General features: G+C 41.7%; 1 protein-coding gene and 1 pseudogene across 1 annotated transcript; one reads left to right on the top strand and one right to left on the bottom strand.

Moving 5' to 3' along the window:
• The first annotated feature begins 7,531 nt into the window (after window positions 1-7,531).
• Zbed5 (zinc finger BED-type containing 5) lies at window positions 7,532-14,527 on the top strand. The gene is made up of 3 exons (XM_070035319.1): window positions 7,532-7,829; window positions 9,664-9,727; window positions 11,785-14,527. Exon 3 carries the CDS (start codon window positions 11,879-11,881, stop codon window positions 12,977-12,979), a length of 1,101 nt encoding a protein of 366 aa, XP_069891420.1. The 5' UTR covers window positions 7,532-7,829; window positions 9,664-9,727; window positions 11,785-11,878; the 3' UTR covers window positions 12,980-14,527.
• Window positions 14,528-15,174: 647 nt separating this feature from the next.
• Window positions 15,175-15,662, bottom strand: LOC138836316 (eukaryotic translation initiation factor 1 pseudogene; annotated as a pseudogene).
• Window positions 15,663-18,362: the final 2,700 nt, after the last annotated feature.

Here is an 18,362-nt window from a genome sequence, read left to right as displayed (position 1 = left end):
CTTGGGGCTTGAACTCAGAGCCTCACACTCTTCTTTGGCTTCTTCTCTCAGGCTGGTGCTATACCACTTGAACCATACCTCCACTTCCAGCTTTTTGTTGGTTAACTGGAAATCAGTCTTTCTGTGTGGGCTTGCTTTGAACTGTGATCCTCAGATTTCAGAATCATAAGTAGGTAAGATTATAGTCACGAGCCACCATGTTATCCAGCTTCAGTTTTCTTTTCTAGACTAAGAGTTCTCAGCTGTAAAGTCTAGAACAAGAATATGTGACATTTATCTGAAATTTATCTGTGAAATGTGCCCTATTTATAAGTGCATGACCTTGAGTTCAAACTAGAATATTACTAAAAAAAAAAAAATTCCACTTGCCTAAACAACAGTTAAAAGCTGGGCAGTTAGATTTCTTGGGTGTTTGTTGTAACATTTCCTCTGCATGTCTAATTTTGATCTGAGTCTCTTCTTTTCTTCATCAATTCAGTTAGTGGCCTGTCAACTTTATTGATTTTTTTTCCCAAAGAACCAGCTTTTTGTTTCATTGATTTTATGTAATCTATTTCTGTCCCAGTCTTCACTATCTCTTTCTCTCTAGTAGTTTGTATAAGATCCCTTCCTGGATGGCAAGCAGGCTCCTCCCTCTTCAGGGCCAAGTCTCCGCCCAGTACCTGTGTTACCTAGGCAACTGGTACACCTGGAGGAGGTCACACGTGGATCTGATGTGGCCACACCTTTCTCCCACCTGGTTCCACCCCCCCTCTCCCCCCACCCCAATCCCACACCCCTCTTTCCTTTACCTAGCCACACAACTTTTCCCGCCCCTACCCTAGATAAGGCATGGCTTGGACCAGACCACCCTCTTTCCAGCCCGGTGGAGTGTCAACCTGGCAGGGTGCCAGCCGGTCCACTGAATAAACCTATCCCTTACCTGAATACCACATATATGGTGTTGTTCTTACTAGGCAGCTTCTTTAAATACCTAACCATTTGGGGGTTGGTTTGTTCCTGTTTTTCTAGAAGCTTTAGTGGCATTATGAGGTTATTTACGTGCCTGTTTGTTTTCCTTATGTTTGTACTCAGAGCTATGAAATTTCCTCTCAACACTGCTTTTGCAGTATCCCAGAGGTTCCTGTATGATGTTTTCATTTTCATTGAATTATAAGACATTTCTGATTTTCTCCTTCATTTCTTCAGTGAAATGGTGGGCAGTCACCCAAATCATTTACCTATAAAGGAGCATAAAACACTCACTGGAATAATTATTAACTGTAGACTCACTACAGCCTCTACTTCAGTGTTCTCTTTCAACTTCCATATCTATTTTACAGAAACTAGGGCAATGTACCTCTAGATTTCTAGCCTCAAACAGTAAATCCTGCTAGTAGCTAAATTAAATGCTTATGGTGTCAGCTACAATTAGATACCAACCTGGATATCCTAGAGTACCCACCCATCTTGCTCCAGCCCTGACAATATAGCTAAGAATCAAAACATGACTTGGGGGAAGCTCAAAGGCAAATCAGATTCTTTTCTCTGAATTTGAGATTGGGACACTGAAGGACTGACCCAGTGAACTTAATGTATTATAATTTTTTTTTTTGGTCAAGTATATTTGGTGTCAGAACAGCAATGGGTCATAGGTGAGCAGTTATCATAATACATGTTATTGAAATATTGGGATGCAAATAAAGATTGCAGATGAAAAGGAGCCAATAAATTTCTTCTTTTTTGTTGTGTATAATACTTTGAGTGTTACTTGAAAATTTAAATTGTTTGCTTGTATTGCAGGTACAAAAATTAATTTATTGATTGATTTTTTTGTTTTGTTTTGTTTTTTTTGGGTCCAGTCCTGGGGCCTTGGCGCTGTCCCAGCCCCTTTTATTGTTTTTTTTTTAATTTATTATTTTGTTTTTTGTTTTTTTTAATCCGGTCGTGGGGCCTGAACTCTGGGCCTGGGCGCTGTCCCTCAGCTCTTCAGCTCAAGGCTAGCGCTCTACCACTTGAGCCACAGCGCCACTTCCGGATTTTTTCTTTTTGCTTATGTGGTGCTGGGGAATCGAACCCAGGGCCTCATGCATGCAAGGCAAGTGCTCTACCACTGAGCCACCTTCTCAGCCCCTGCAGGTACAAAAATTAAAAACAAAACAAATACCCAAACCTGAGCCTTTAATCCAGAACACTTAACCTTGATATCGCAGGGCCACTAGCTGATATCAGGGAACTCTAGATCTTCCAGTCCTTATTGGCCTCACTTCCTATCCAACACCTCTGAGGCTGGAAAATTGAAAAAGAAATGAAACAAAACTAATTTCTGACAACTTTGAATGCCAAGCCAAGGAATTAATAGGTCAACAACAGGAATCATTTTGAATAAGGACTTGACTTTATTATCTGTATTTTAGATAAAGTACCTATTCATATAAGATAAATTTAAAAGATCCACAGGTAGCCATAGACAGATTGGGTTTGTTAGTCCTACTATCGTAAGACTAAGCTGGTGACAGTGAAACTGTGGAGAAAAGATTAAACAAAGAAGCCTTTAAGTCACCCCTTCCCGCTGAGCACTGGTGGCTCATGCCTGTAATCCTAGCTACTTAGGAGGCTGAGATCTGAGGATCTCGGTTCAAAGCCAGCATGGCCAGGAAAAGTCCACGAGACTCTTATCTCCAATAAACCACAAGGAAACTGGAAGTGGCTCTGTGGCTCAAGTGGTAGAGTGTGCTCCTTGAGCTGAAGAGATGAGGGACAGGCTGAGTTCAAGACCCATGACCGACAAAAAAAAAAAAAAGATTAAACAAACATATAACATTAGAGAACCTCATGATGGCTGATTAGATGAAAACATTATCAATTCAATGGGTAGCTTCCATTTTTTCATCTCAGAATCCCTTCCTTTTAGGCTTTGCCCCCTCACATCCATTCCATGATAGTTTCAGATCAGAGAAAACTCATGGCCTCAGAACTGAGAGTGGTATGTCCTAAGTTGATTACTCAGATTACTCTTTCCCTGGATGGTGAGTTTAGTCCACAGACATAAACCTAAATGAATTAAAGTCGTTTCTCAGAACCTTCCAATGTCACTAGGGATGATGCTTTCTCTCCCTATAAATTTTGGGATGCTATCAGGACTTCATATTTCCCTGATCAAAGAAGCCTATCAAAAGGTAGTCAAACATCATTTCAGCCATTGAATAAACCCATCATTTCTTTATCAATGGTCCTGTTATTGTTGTGGAGATAGGGCCTCACTATGTTGGCCAAGCTGGCCTTGCAATCCTCCTGTCTTAGCTTCTGAGATTACAAGTGTCCACCACAATGCTTTGTGCCAGATAGTGTGTGTGTGTGTGTGTGTGTGTGTGTGTGTGTGTGTGTGTGTGTGTGTGTGTGTGTGTGTGTGTGTGTGTGTGTGTGTGTGTGTGTGTGTGTGTGTGTGTGTGTGTGTGTGTGTGTGTGTGTATAGCTAGCTGGGGTTTTGAACTCAGGACCTTGCACTTGCTAGATAGGTAATCTACTATATGAGATATGTCACCAATTCCTTTTTGCTCTTAGATATTTCTTGGATAGAATCTCACATTTTTGCTCTGGTCTGGCCTGTACCATGACCCTTTTATCTATGCCTCCTACAGGGCTGGGGTGATAGGTATACACTATAAGAATCCTTTACAACCACCCCAAGGAACCACGCAAAGGCAGGCACACACAGGAAAAAGATTATTATAAAGTTTATTAGAGGGGCCTTATCTCCCCCCGAGAGGGAGCACATAGTGTCCTGCCTCTATCCAGGTGGTAGGTAAGTCTGGGGGTGGGGGGTGAGGTAGGTGCATGCACAGGTGGGTCTGGGCAGAGAGAGGGAGTGGCCAGCTGTATGGAAGGAGCTCAGGTCTGGGGTGGAGCTGAGGACCAGAGATGGGGATAATACTACCATACACCATCATGCCTAGCTTTTTCAGTGAGATGGAGTCTTGCCAACTTTCTGCTAACCCAGGTCTTTCTGATCATCTGCTGACATGAGGCACCAAGACAATCCTCTGCTTCTGATTGTTCACATCAAATTTCTATTATTTGTAAAAGAGAAAGTATTAATACTCAAGGGTGGTTTAATTTATATATCAACAAATATTAACAGTGTTCTAACAAATGGGTAGTTTAATGTTTAGTATAATAGAGAAAAAAAAGGAATTCCAAGAAATGTTGCACTACCCTTGAATCTATTCCATCATTGTCACCTGTTACCAATATGACATCAAAGTTATATGATAATGTGTAAAATGAGATTATTCTTGTTCTATTTACTCAGTTCTCAGGAGCTGAACACTGACATAACAAACTAGTTAAATTTTAAGCAACTAGAAGTAATAGGACTGTAGCAGGAAAGAACATTTCTTGAGTCTAGTCTAGGGAACGTGTGAGAATTATGAAAGGAATGAACATTAGAAAAATTAGCCAAATGAGCTGGGGACGTGGCTTAGTGGTAGAGTGCTTGCCTCACATGCATGAAGCCTTGGGTTTGATTCCTCAGTACCACATAAACAGAAAAAGCCAAAAGTGGCATTGTGGTGTTGTAGCGTGCTAGCCTTAAGCACAGAGAGGCTCAGGGATAGTGCCCAGGCCCTGAATTCAAGTTCCAGGACTGCCAAAAAACAAAAGCCAAAACTAAGGAACTTTTATAGTACTGGGTCTTGAACTCAGGGCCAGGGTGCTGTCCCGAGTTTTTTTTGTTCAAAAGTAGTGCTCTAAGGAACCCTATTGCACTGTTGGTGGGAATGTAAACTAGTACACTCTGGACAGCAGTCTGGAGGTTCCTCAATAAACTAAACATAGATCTTCCTACAACTCAGCCCTACCACTCCTGGACATCTACCCAGAACACCACAAGCCAGGATATCATAAAGACACTTGTACATCCATGTTCACTGCTGCGCTATTCACAATAGCCAAGTTGAGGAAACAGCCCATAGGCCCTACAATAGATGAGTCAAAAAATGTGATACCTATACACAATGGAATTTTACACAGCCATTAGAAAGTATGTCATCTGCAGGAAAATACTTATAACAAATCATGGTGAGGTAAGCCCAGCTCAGAGACAAATGGTCCATGGTTTCTTTCAAATGCAGAAGCTAGATCTAAAATACACCAGGACATGATAAATTATACAGATCCCTAGGCATTCCCACACAGTGAGACAAAGGGAGGATACTCTTAGGAGAATACAAATGCACAATGCTTATGTGCATCCGGTCATACAAAATAGTATTTATCAAAATGAACAGGAGGAATTGGAAACAAGAGGTTTCTTCTTTGGTGTTGTTTTTGTTTTCATCTTGCTTGTTCATTTATGTATGTTTGGGAGTGTAAGGGGAGGCATAGAAATGGAGGGACAAAGGGTAAACAAATGCAGCAGTGGTACTTACTAGACAGTCTGTTGAAAATGAACTATACAACTTGTGGGTGGGCATGGGAGATAGCTTGGGAAGGGGTGAGTTTTTTTGTTTTGTTGGTCGTGGGGCTGTCCCTCAGCTCTTCAGTTCAAAGCTAGTGCTCTACCACTTGAGCTACAGCACCACTTCCGGTTTTCTGGTGGTTTACAAGAGTCTCACGGACTTTTCTGTCCAGTCTGGCCAGATCTCAGCCTCCTGAGTAGCTAGGATTACAGGTGTGAGCCACCAGCGCTCAGCGGGAAGGGGTGACTTAAAGGAAAATGTAACCCAAGCAGAAAGTAACCCAAAAGATCACGCAGACAGAAGTCAAGTAGAAGAAAAGATTTATTGCCAGCAGAGCTGACAAAGCCAAGTTCTCATGAGGAAAGGGAGAAAATGGCGCCATGTGGCTCCTTGGAGGCCCCTTTTATATCACTGGGCTCTGGAAGTGAGAGATGCCTGGTCATGCACAGGGCTGCCATGGAGGGCAGGGATTAGGTCTGTGAGATGGGCATTTCCTTACAGTTACATTATCTAAAAAGAAATGTACTCTTTACCTGACTATATAACTGTAACTATCTGTAGATGACCTTTATAAAAATGATTTAAAGAATTTTAATAAGTGTGCTCTTAGCCAGGCGCTGGTGGCTATAATCCTAGCTACTCAGGAGGCTGAGATCTGAGGATCACGGTTCAAAGCCAGCCCCGGCAGGAAAGTCCACGAGAATCATCTCCAATAAACCACTAGAAAACCAGAAGTGGTGCTGTGGCTCATGCAGCACTGGCCTTGAGCTGAAGAGTGCAGGGACAGGCCCAAGCCCAGAGTTCAATCCCCACGACCAAAAAAAAAAAAAAAAAGTGTGCTCTTAACATTTGAGCCACAGCTCCACTTACAGCTTTTTGCTCATAAACTAGAGATAAAGTCTCATTGGACTTTTCCTGCAGGACTGGCTTCGAACAGGGATCCTAAGATCTTAGTCTCCTGAGGAACTAGATTACAAGCGCAAACCAACCTACATCCAGCACTTTATAATAATTTGACAAAGCAATTACAGAAAAAAGTCCTATCATTCAGGAACCTTGATTATGAGATTCCAGATTTGGGGATCTGAGTCCTATCTCTAAACACTATTCTTTCAATCAGCTTAATGTTTTGAGTTTTCCCAATTCATGAAGATGCAACCCAAATATGTGAAGATCACATTAGGGATATCTAATATAAAGGATAAAAATAAAAACTACCACCCCAAAAATTTATCTAGCTGAAGCTATACTAATGCAATGTTTTGAAAATCGTATTTATAAGCTGTCCTTACTTTTGACCCCAATTTTTGTTATTTTCTGTCGTTGGTGCAGTCACTGAAAAACATACAATTTCCGGCATTTTCCACGTGGCCCCATGAGCGTAAACGACAGGACGTGAAGGGCCCAGTATTTAACACCTCTTTCCCCAAAATTAGTCTATCTACTTCAAGATGCCAATTTGGAAAGACGTGGTGAGCACAGATCTCACACAAAATGGAAGTACAGAGCCTCCAAGTTCTGGCTGGGCTGTTCTTGAAAAGAGGATGCAGAAAAATGGCTTTCAACACCCAAACGCTGCAACAAAATGAGAGGAGGGGGGTGGGGGGGAGAAAGATGGGGGAGAGGGAGAGAGCAAAGAGAGGGGAAGAGAGGAGGGAGGCTTAAGAGTTGCAGGATGACTCCCTGCTCCCAGAGCTTGTACAAAGGGACACCTGGAAGGCGGGGTCACCCTCCTCCCCAGCCCTTCCCCCGGCCTGGGGAGCGACCTCGACTAACAAAGACGTCGCAAAGGCTCAGAGCCAAGGCTGGGAGGCTCCACGCGCCTCCTAGGCCGCCACTGATCCAATCCACACCAATCCCCGCCACCCAAGCCAAGCGCTAGTGATCAAAGTTGGAGACCCCCCACCTCGGCCGGACAGGATCGCTAATTTCTCTGGCCGTACCCAAGAATCTACATTCGAAACTATCTCCTGGACCCAAAACGGTTCGAGGAAGTTGGAGAACAATCACCTCACGCTCAGGACCAGCGTAGAGGCTGCGACGCCTCAACCTAGTTTGGTGCTTTCCTTTGATCCCGCCCCACTTCTCAACGCAGATTGGCGGCGAGGAGCATCCCTAGCGCTGATTGGGCCGCGGCGGTGTCGTTCCTGGTGATTGTCAAGTTCGGCTGCTCCACAGTACCAAATTTATCTTCGGACCTGGACCACGCCAGCAGCGACCCGGCTGTCTATGGAGGTGGCCTAGGAGGTGTCGCTGAGCTGACAGCGCCCCCCGGTCCCCTGCGTCCTCCCTCCCTATTTCGTTTTTCGCCCCTCTTTCCGTTCTCCCCTCCCGCCCCCGCCCCCAGTCCGCGACGACTGGCTCTTGACCCCCGCTCAGGCCTCGATGAAGGTGAGGAGCAGCGGCTAAAAGCGGTCCCCTCCGAAATGGCCGCTGCCTTCAGCACTGTCTAAAATGGCGGTCGCTGCCTCAGCTGGGGCTCGTGGTGCTGCCGGGCGGCCCAGCCGCGGCCACGTCCGTTCTCCCCAGCGCTGCTGAAGTCGGAAAGAAGGTGTGGGGTGCTCAGATGATTTCCTCCAGGTGGTCCGCCGGGACGGCGGTCCGGGTGCCCTGAGGCGGGGGTGGGCCGGGACCGGAAGCCAGCCCGGGCCGCGACGGCCTGCGGGTGGCGCGCCCCGGTGCCGGGGAGGAGCTGGGGGCCGGCCGGCGCGGGCCGCGCGTCCAGTGGGGAGCGCGGACCTGCATGTCGGGCCCGGATGGGCTGTCCTTACCCACCGGCCTTGGCCTCTAGCACTGGCCGGTACTGCGACCCTGCCCTCCTGGCCCTGCCTGAGGGCGGAGGGGAAAGGATCGCGTTACTTGTCACTAGCGGTAGCCGGAACTAGAGATGGGGACAGCTACCAGGAGGAGCGTGGAAACCCCAAAGTAGGGAGGACAGGTCCTCCGCCCACAGAGATTTGGGAGAAGCACCCGAGAAGTGGTGGGGATGGAGCCCCTTCACACCCGCGTTTTGAGAACAGCGTCCTCCTGGTTTCTGTGCCTGCTGATAGCAAGGCAGGAGGAGCCTAATCTTTTCAGAGGGACCAGCGACTCCACAAGGTTTTTTGGATGGTGGTTTGCTGTCCAAATCCAAATTGGGACTGTGGCAGAAGAACCTACTGTTGTTTCATTCCCCCAAAATAGGTTTTACTGCTGCTTGCTTCAAGTTTAATTTTCTGGCATTTGTATTGTCAATCCAGATCTCAGCCCAGCCCAATTCCTGGTACTAGATTGGATTTTTTGTTTGCTTCTTTGTTTTTTTCCAGTGAGGAACTCACAAGTAGTAGGTACATGGGACATACAGTCAAGCTTTTGGAGCTCTGTTCTTGATTCCTCACTTAAAAGATAGGTGGCTATAATCTCTAAAGTGGAGTTTTGCATATATTTATGTGTGTGTATACATCTATACACACACACACACATACACACATATATATCCTAGTTCTTGTCTGTTTGAAGATTAGATGAGTTAATCCATATGAGGAATTGAATGTAGTTACTGGCACATAGTAAATAATGATTATTCAGTAAATAGTTGCCATAGAGATGGATTATTGAGAGGACAAATATGGTTATGGCCAAAGGCATATATTTTTAATCTAACATGAATAATTCCATTTTAGATATCTTAGTTTTAAAAACATTGAAATGGAGATGTACTTTTTAAAATTATATTTCATTTTGGAGAAATTACACACACAGACATATCCATATATATTTGGGCTTGTCCTGGGGCCTGAATCAGGGCCTGGTACTGTCCCTGAGCTTTTTTGCTCAAGGCTAGAGCTCTACCACTTGAGCTACAGCTCCACTTCCAGCTTTTTTGGTAGTTAATTGAAGAGTCCCATGGACTTTTCTGCTTGGGCTGGCCTTGAACCATGTTTCTCAGGCATGATCCACTGGCACCCAGCTAAAATATATATTTTATGAAGATAGTGGGAGAAATAGCTTTTGAAAGCCGTAGAATTGCTAGAATTTTAAGCAGGATGAAAATACTTTCATTTATACTTTACTAAATGCTAGGCATCTTGTGTTTCAATCATTTGTACTGCCTAGGTCTAAAATGTGATAAGTGGTTGCCTTGTAATTAGTTCTGCTTGTTAAAATGTATAATTTTAATTTTTCTTGTTCTAGGCTTTTGGTTCTTTATCTTCCTACCTCATCTTTTAATTTTATTCTTTTGAAGAGTCTGCATTTCAAGCTGCCAAGGTGGAAAGTGTGACTGCAGAAGATAATATTCCTCATTTCAGGTATCCTATCCTCTATCTAATAGAACTTTTTTTTTTTTTTTTGGTTGGTAGTGGGGCTTGAACTCTGGGTCTGGGTGCTATCCCTCAGCTCTTCAGCTTATGGCAGTCACTCTACCACTTGAGCCATGACACCACTTACTGTTTTCTTGTGGTTTATTGGAGATAAAAGTCTCACGGACTTTTCCTGCCTTGGCTGGCTTTGAACTGTTATCCTCAGATCTCAGCCTCCTGAGTAGCTAGGATTACAGACATGAGCCACCCGGTGCCCAGCTAATAGAACTATTTTGATTGAAGTTTAAATCAAAAGTGGCTATATTTACATAGACATATTTGTATATTTTAATACAAAGTTTAACTCAAGCTTAATAAAATTAGTATTCATTAGAGGATCTTAAGTTTGTATTATTATTGTCACTTTTTATTATATGAGAAGTAATTAAAATGAGAGCTTATCTTTAGTTCATGATTAAGTTTTCACTTCTATCATAATGGAAGCGGAGTAATCAGTAAAAACATACATTATTTTAAGTCTTAATTTGGATAATGTAAACATATATGTAATTTTTATGTCTGGAGAAATAGTCTGACTTATGGTCCACAGCTTACCAAAATGCTATAAGAAATATTATATGGGGTTGGTAAATTATACCCATGATGTTTACCTGTTCTTTTATCTGTTGTTTATGGGCTGCTATCATGCCCCAGCTAGAGTTGAGTAGGTGAATAGAAACCAGATAGCCCACAAAATAAAAACTTGGCAGTATGGCCCTTTCCAAAATGTTTGCAACACATACCATGTGATAAATTCCCAAAGATCCTTTTCTTAAAAATAGGCTCATCAACTCTTATTTATTGCTTAGCTCAATGATTCCTATATTTTTGGTAGCATATTAGTATTCTCTACACTGACTGTTTTGAGAAAAAGATTGATGCTGACAAGTTTTTCTTTATAGTTTATTTTGATAGAAGCTTATTTAAATGTAAGTTTAAGATTACTAAACTCTTTTCTATAGCTTTATTTTTATGTGATAATCTACCTTTAAGAAAGGTGTGCCATACCTGAGAGCACCAGGAAGTCGCATGAGAGATCACCTGATAAGCGAACGTGTGATGTTCCATCTTCGCATTGATGCATAGGCAGCATTTACAAATTAACTGATTTATTACTGTATATATCATCTCTCATCTTCTTTTTATCCTGTCTTACAATTTCAACACTTTTGTGATGCATTGTTTAAATTAACCATGTTTTGTACTACAAACTCATTGCCCATGGATCTTTTGCTAAAACAAGGAAGTCTTAAACAAGAAGTAGAATCTTTTTGTTACCAAATTGTCTCTGAATCAAGCAATCAAAAAATCGGAATATTACAAAGTGAAGATGAACAGTTACAGCCTTCAGTTTCTAAAAGACCAGAAGGTGAGCTTTCCAGGGTCAAATTTATGTCTAGTTCCAATAAAATAACAACATTTAGTAAGAAACCAAAAAGGAGAAAATATGATGAAAGTTACTTGTCTTTTGGATTTACTTGCTTTGGAAATAGAGATGCACCTCATGCACAGTGTGTGTTATGTAAGAAAATTTTATCAAATAGTTCTTTAGCCCCTAGTAAGCTTCGAAGACATTTAGAAACTAAACATGCCGCATATAAGGACAAAGACATAAGCTTTTTCAAACAGCATCTTGATTCACCTGAAAATAATAAACTCCCAACACCCAAAGTTGTTAATACAGATAATGAAAGTGCTACAGAAGCATCATACAATGTAAGTTACCATATAGCCCTGAGTGGAGAGGCTCATACTATTGGAGAGTTGCTTATCAAACCTTGTGCGAAAGATGTGGTGATGCGGATGTTTGATGAACAATACAGTAAAAAAATAGACGCTGTACAACTCTCAAACAGTACTGTTGCACGCCGAATTAAAGATCTAGCTGCTGACATTGAAGAAGAGCTTGTTTGTAGACTGAAAATTTGTGATGGGTTTTCACTGCAACTAGATGAATCAGCAGATGTTTCAGGACTTGCTGTGTTGCTTGTGTTTATTCGTTATAGGTTTAATAAATCTATTGAGGAAGACCTACTCTTATGTGAATCTTTGCAAAGTAATGCTACTGGTGAAGAAATATTCAACTGCATTAACAGTTTTATGCAGAAACATGAAATTGAATGGGAAAAATGTGTTGATGTTTGTAGTGATGCTTCTAGGGCAATGGATGGGAAAATTGCTGAGGCTGTCTCCTTGATAAAATATGTGGCTCCAGAAAGTACCAGTAGTCATTGCCTGTTATATCGACATGCACTTGCAGTTAAAATAATGCCTACATCTCTAAAAAATGTGCTAGATCAAGCAGTACAAATCATCAATTATATTAAAGCTCGACCAAATCAATCTCGACTACTGAAAATTTTATGTGAAGAAATGGGTGCTCAGCACACAGCACTTCTTCTAAACACAGAGGTAAGGTGGCTTTCCCGAGGTAAAGTTCTCGTAAGACTTTTTGAGCTTCGGCGTGAACTCTTGGTTTTCATGGATTCTGCTTTTCGACTATCTGATTGTTTAACAAATTCATCTTGGCTGCTTAGACTTGCATATCTTGCTGACATTTTTACTAAATTAAATGAGGTTAATTTGTCAATGCAAGGGAAAAATGTTACAGTTTTTACGGTGTTTGATAAAATGTCCTCATTGTTAAGAAAATTGGAATTTTGGGCCTCATCTGTAGAAGAAGAAAATTTTGATTGCTTTCCTACACTCAGTGACTTTTTGGCTGAAATTAATTCTACAGTTGATAAAGATATTTGCAGTGCCATTATGCAGCACCTTAAGGGTTTGCGTTGTACCCTTCTAAAATACTTTCCTGTAACAAATGATAGTAACGCTTGGGTCAGAAATCCATTTATAGTAACTGTTAAACCAGCCTCATTAGTAGCACGGGACTATGAGAGCCTGATTGATTTAACATCTGATTCTCAAGTTAAACAAAATTTCAGTGAACTTTCACTAAATGACTTTTGGAGTGGCCTAATTCAAGAGTATCCAAACATTGCAAGACGTGCAGTTCGTGTACTTCTTCCTTTTGCTACAATGCACCTGTGTGAAACAGGGTTTTCATATTATGCTGCAACAAAAACAAAATACAGGAAAAGACTTGATGCTGCACCTCATATGCGAATCAGACTTAGCAACATTACACCCAATATTAAACGGATATGTGATAAAAAGACACAAAAACATTGTTCTCATTAAAACTGAACGTTTTGCATGTCACTTGATAACCAAATGTAAGATGAAAATAAAAGATGATTTACTTCATTTCTGGTATTTGGGGTCTTAAGAAAACTAAGTCAAAAATTTGGCATTTCTTTACACTAAGAAAACTTGATGATTATAAACTGGGAAATGGTGATGGACAAGATAAAATTCCAAGTCTTTTCCATAACACTTTAAAATCTAATCCCTGCTCTTATTTCTAACAATGCTTGCCCTGCCACCCTCCACTCCCATGAAACTTCTTGACCTTCGGAAAGCTTATTATAGTCCTGTATTCTCAGGTCTCAGAAAACTGTCCCCATCATGCTTTCTGACAACTCCATTTGCATTTAATACTTTAACTTAATTTGCCTTAGGTGTTATCAAGGTTGTTTATTTTTCTGTTTTGAGCCTGTTTTATACAGTTATATTTTATATGTCTGTCTCAACTAAATTCTGGACCAATGATTCTTCCATGTTATTACACTAAGTTCTTAGCAAGTCTTATCCAGCTGTGTCTCCATTTTCTAGCAGAACTTTCTACTAAAGGAGATGCTTCACGCCGGGCACCGGTGGCTCACGCCTGTAATCCTAGTTACTTAGGAGGCTGAGATCTAAGGATCTCGGTTCAAAGCCAGCCCGGGCAGGAAAGTCCGTGAAACTCTTATCTCCAATAAACCACCAGAAAACTGGAGGTGGCGCTGTAGCTCAAATGGTAGAGCACTTGCCTTGAGCTGAAGAGCTGAGGGACAGTGCTCAGGCCCAGAGTTCAAGGCCCATGACCAACAGAAAAAAACAACAACAACAAAAAAAAAAGGAGATGCTCAGTAAAGGGAAAAAAAATATGTTGATGAAGATAACCAACAAAATATTGAATGAGGTTCTCCTACTTTATTGATTTGTATCATGTCCTGTGTACACAATGCTCCTTTTGGGGGGCTTTGGGTTTTTTGGTTGTTTTGCTCAGTTAATCTAGGTAGAATTCAGTGTGATCATTTTACAGAAGTCATTGAGGATGTCATAGTTCTATGATTTGAACTGAACTACAGATGGAGGGGGGAAGTATAAAGAAAATTTCTTAGGGTTGGGATTTAGCACAGTATAAGAGCCTTGTCTGGCAAGTACAAGGCCCTGAGTTCAGTCCTCAGCTCTAGGGAGGAAAAAAAGAATAATTTCTAGTTCCTATATAGACTATTGCAAACTCAATATATTCCAACCTAAATTAATGATACATGGGTTTATGTGCCTATTTTACTACCAAACTTTCTGATGCTTAGAGTTATCTCACTTGTAAAATTATAAATATACTTCTTTTGTAGAGTGCTTGTAAGGATTAAAATGTATATGAAGACTCTTAACAGTGAGTGATAAGCAATAAGTGTCTATCTCCTCTGCCATGTCTAATCATGTCCAGTTAAACCTGGCTACAATTTTTACTTCTAATCTGAGTTCTCTCTGAGGAGAGTCTTGCTTCAACCTATTGGATGACAGCAAATTCTAATTACTCTAACCCTGTTACAGTTACCATGACTGAATCTTGAAGAGATTTCTATTTCTTTTTCTTTTATGGTTAAACACTGCCTTTTTTTCTTTAATTGATTGTGGGGCTTGAACTCTGGGCCTGGGTGCTGTCCCTCAGCTCTTCAGCTCAAGGCTAGCACTCTACCACTTGAGCCACAGTACCATTTCCGGCTTTTTCTGCTTTGAGGTATCGAACCCAGGGCCTCATGCACTCTTATCACTGAGCCACCTTCCCAGCCCTAACCACTGCCTTTTAAAAATGGCTTTCCAGGCCTGAGAAGGTAGTTTAATGGTAGAGTGTTTGCTTTGCATGCATGAGGCCCAGGGTTCGATTCCTCAGCACTACCTAAGCAGAAAAAGCTGGAAGTGGTACTGTGGCTCAAGTGGTAGAACACTAGCCTTGAGCTGAAGAGCTGAGGGACAGTGCCTAGGCCCAGAGTTCAGGCCCCACAATTGACAAAAAATAAAAATGGCTTTCCTATTATAAAAACCCAGCAAAGCCAGGCACCAGTGGCTCATGCCTATAATCTTAGCTACTGAGGAGGCTGAGATCTAAGGATCATGGTTCAAAGCCAGCTTGAGCAGGAAAGTCCATGAGACTCTTTTTTTTTTTTTTTTTTTTTTTTTGGCTCTTTTCAGTTTATTGCATGAAGGAGTTAGTTACACTAGTCCAAGTTAAAAGCGGACCCCAAATGGTTACATTATACAAGCTGTAAGGTTTTTCAACTTGTGACAAGGGACAGAAGGGAAATTCTACTCATTGCAAGGAAATCCTCACTTAAGCTTCAGTAAGCCACAAGCACTTAAAACCCATGAACCTTCAGCTGATCGTCCTTAGCCAGTCCAATCTCTACCAGGAACTGGCATATGTTCTTGAGCTGGTCACCCATATGTTCTTGAGCTGAATTACTTCTCCATATTCTGGATGTTCAATTACATTACCATTGCAGGCAAATTTCTTCTTAAACGCCTTCACTAGTTTCTTTTTATCGTAATCATCAGCGATCCCTTGGACAGTAGTAAGGGTCTTCCTGCCATTTCTCTGTTGAATTCTTATATGGATATAATCCTCAGTGCCAGCAGGAAGCAAGTCATCACCTTTACTTGCATCAGCAAAGGGGTCGAAAGAGTGGAGGTTCTGGATAGCGGACATACGATAAGATTCGGGGGGTGGGGGGACGGAACGTCGGGAAGCGATGGGGCTCAAGGGGGAGGCAGCTGAGTCCTCCGCGGCGGCTCAGTGACTGGGGCCTCCATGAGACTCATGTCCAGTTGGTTAACTGGACTAATGGTGCTGTGGTCCAAGTGGTCCCTTGAGGGACAGCACCTAGGCCCAGAGTTCAAGCCCTACAACTGACAAAAAAAAAAAAAAAATCCAAAGCACAGTAACAACAGTGCCAACCTCCCTTTCTTGCCTGCTTAGAAAACCATTTGGTTATTTTTTTTCCTGGACAACATCCCTGAGACTAATACTGAAACATATGTTGACCATTATTTATAAAAGATGAAGTGTGGGCTGGGAATGTGGCTTAGTGGTAGAGTGTTTGCCTAGCATGCACAAAGCCCTGGCTTCAGTTCCTCAGTACCACATAAAGAAAGAGCCAGAAATGGTACTTTGGCTCAAGTGGTAGAATGCTAGCTTTGAGCTGAAGAGCTGAGGGACAGCACCCAGACCCAGAGTTCAGGCCTTATAACCAGCAAAAAACCAAAAACTGCTCAATGAGTTTAGTCTTCTAGTTTAAAAACAGAAACATCAGCCAGGCACCGGTGACTCACGCCTATAATCCTATCTACTCAGGCGCTGAGATCTGAGGATTGAAGTTCAAAACCAACCTGGGCAGGAAAGTCAATGAAACTCTTATCCCCAATAACCACCAGAAAACCAGAAGTGGTGCTGTGGTTCAAGTGGTAGAGTGCTCCCTTGGACTGAAGAACTGAGGGACAGTGCCCAGGCCCAGAGTTCAAGTGGTTCATGGCCGTAATCTTACCTACTGAGGAGGCTGAGTTCTGAGGATCACAATTCAAAGCCAGCCTGGTCAGACAGGTTTGTAACACTCATCTCCAGTTAACCACCAAAAGGCCAAACGTAGAGCTGTGGCTCAAGTGGTGGAGCACTAACCTTGAGCAAAAATGCTCAGGGACAGTTACCAGGCCCTGAGTTCAAGCACCAGGACTGGTACACACACACAAAAGTGAAATAGCAAAGTGAAATAGAATGCTATAACAGTATGTAAGATTAACTTTATGATCCTTAACCTCATTTAAACAGAAAAGGCAGTATGTAGTTTTATTGGTTTTTGAAAACAGTATTTCTGGGGCTGGGAAGGTGGCTCAGTGGTAGAGCGCTTGCCTTGCATGCCTGAGGCCCTGGGTTCGATTGTTCAGCACCACATAAGCAAAAAGAAAAAAGCCGGAAGTGGCATTGTGGCTCAAGTAGTAGAGCGCTAGCCTTGAGCTGAAGAGCTGAGGGACAGCACCCAAGCCCAGAATTCAGGCCCCACGACTGGAACCCCCCACCCCCCCCAAAAAAAAAGAAAGAAAACAGTATTTCTTCAGTAAACTCCCTGTTGCCTTAAAAATGTACCACTCCCCAAAATGTAATTGACCTGAAATTTGTGAAGGGATTCATTAGCTGTGGAAAAAAATTTACATGTTTTCAGTTTCTTTTTTTCTTTCTTTTAGAGTAAGTATAACTGCACTGTTGGTTAGCACAATGGAAAAAAACTCTGGGTATCAAGGGAGGTGTGTTCTGGAACTAATTAACTGCCTAAGATTAAGTTCATTCCCCTCTCTAGATCTTAGTTTATTTAAAGGGATTGAACTAAAATGTTTTCTAAAGTTCTTGTCAGATAAGATCAAATTTTAGCTTAAGGATTAGGTGCTTAGTTATTGAAATATACAGTTTTTTTTAAACCCAAGGCCTTTTTAGTGAATCTTCCACCATAATACTATCAGCCTAGTGATAAAATTTACAAATTGCATCTACATTTTATATATATATATATATATATATATATATATATATATATATTATACCATCATTATTATTATAACCACTTTCCTAAGTATAAGGAATGAAGTTCGTTTTTGGAAGGAAGGCATACTTTGAAATTTAGAAAATATTTAAGGGAAGACTAAAATGTGTTCAGTTCTATCTAGTCTTTTCATCCCATACATGCTCTGCTGATTGAGCATTAGACTCAAATAGTTTTCAAACTTTTTGGCTCCAGTACATAGTAAGAAACATTTTGGGGCTGGGAAGGTGCCTCAGTGGTAGAGTGCTAACTTGCATACATGAAGCCCTGGGTTCAATTCCTCAGCACCACATAAGTAGAAAAAGCCAGAAATGGCACTGTGGCTCAAGTAATAGAGCACTAGCCTTGAGCTGAAGAGCTAAGGGACAGTGCCCAGAGTTCAGGTCCCACAACTGACCAAAAAAAAAAAAAAAATTACAATCCATATGTATGTACATTAAATTTTCCTAAAATAGTACACCTGAATTTGTGTAATGTCTCAAATTTTATGTTCTAAATGTTTTTATATGTGATAATTAGGACTGTAAAATCAATTTCATATTCCATTACTGAACTGGAAACCCACTGTTTGAAAAACACTGAGTCATTGCCCTTGCAGAAATATTTTAGGAATCAATGTAAGTCTGTTGTAAGGTATAGTATTAGTCTAGCCATAGGAATTGGCCAAGGAATAATGGTATATGACCCAATATAGCCCAGTGAAAACCATGGGCAGTATTTAGGGGATTTAGGGGGGAAAAAAAGGTATTTCTTCTCAAGGAAGAGACCAGTATCCTGTATATGTGGTAGCTGAAATAATGTGAGTCCCTCACTACCTGCTGTGG

The sequence above is a fragment of the Dipodomys merriami genome, unplaced genomic scaffold (assembly GCF_024711535.1).
Source record: "Dipodomys merriami isolate MVZ:Mamm:240054 unplaced genomic scaffold, mDipMer1.0.p SCAF_25, whole genome shotgun sequence".
Taxonomy (NCBI): domain Eukaryota; kingdom Metazoa; phylum Chordata; class Mammalia; order Rodentia; family Heteromyidae; genus Dipodomys; species Dipodomys merriami.
This window is presented reverse-complemented; position numbering and strand designations above follow the sequence as displayed.